At 33.6% G+C, this 602-nt stretch overlaps 2 protein-coding genes across 2 annotated transcripts in view; one reads left to right on the top strand and one right to left on the bottom strand.

The window, feature by feature from the left end:
• Positions 1–390, bottom strand: part of LOC119586689 — a 3,692-nt gene extending 3,302 nt beyond the window's left edge. Inside the window, exons 1-2 of the mRNA XM_037935421.1 lie at positions 381–390; positions 90–156 (exon numbers count right to left, since the gene is read on the bottom strand). Coding sequence (XP_037791349.1) covers positions 90–156; positions 381–390 — 77 coding nt within the window. The remainder of the gene's footprint in view (positions 1–89; positions 157–380) is intronic.
• The window catches only part of LOC119586539 (transmembrane GTPase Marf-like), a gene marked incomplete in the record, with an annotated part of 29,803 nt that overhangs the window by 1,047 nt on the left and 28,154 nt on the right, over positions 1–602 (top strand).

The raw sequence follows: 602 nt of genomic DNA, 5'->3' as shown, positions 1-602 counted from the left end.
AAGGGAATGATTTACTTCATTTGCATATACATTTATATCCTCAGGATAAATTTTGCAGGAGATATAATGCACTAATATAAATGTCTTACATTATGTCATGCCAAAGTCCCCAGTTCCTGGATAAAAATATAGAATGGAAGAAAGTGTGAACTCTAACTGTAACCAGTGCAAATTATAGCCATAAGCTAAATCTACTCTGTATTGGCTATCATCCATGGCTCATTCCTACTTGGAAATATGTACAGCCTGTTACATTTCCAACTAAATGTCCAAAATTATTCACCAAAACTTATCTGGTAACAGCCAAATCAAGACTATGACTGGCTTAGACTATACATTTTAACATTGCAAATGTATGTTGATAATAATTAAATTTATACCTAGAATCATATTGAAACCAATTTGCAAGTCACACTTATGATGAAATAACTACACTCATCACTCAGTTTTATGAAAAGCCTAATGATTATTGGAATTAACAGACAAAACCTGGAGCAACTGGCTTAGTTTGTAAGTCCAGCACCCTGCTGACGGATTTGTGGCAACACTGGATGAGATATATATATATATATGTGTGTGTGTAATGGCAATGAATCATAGGA

Source organism: Penaeus monodon, chromosome 21 (genome assembly GCF_015228065.2).
Source record: "Penaeus monodon isolate SGIC_2016 chromosome 21, NSTDA_Pmon_1, whole genome shotgun sequence".
In the NCBI taxonomy this organism is placed as follows: domain Eukaryota; kingdom Metazoa; phylum Arthropoda; class Malacostraca; order Decapoda; family Penaeidae; genus Penaeus; species Penaeus monodon.
Note: the sequence above shows the minus strand (reverse complement) of the source record. Positions and strands in the feature narration are given on the sequence as shown.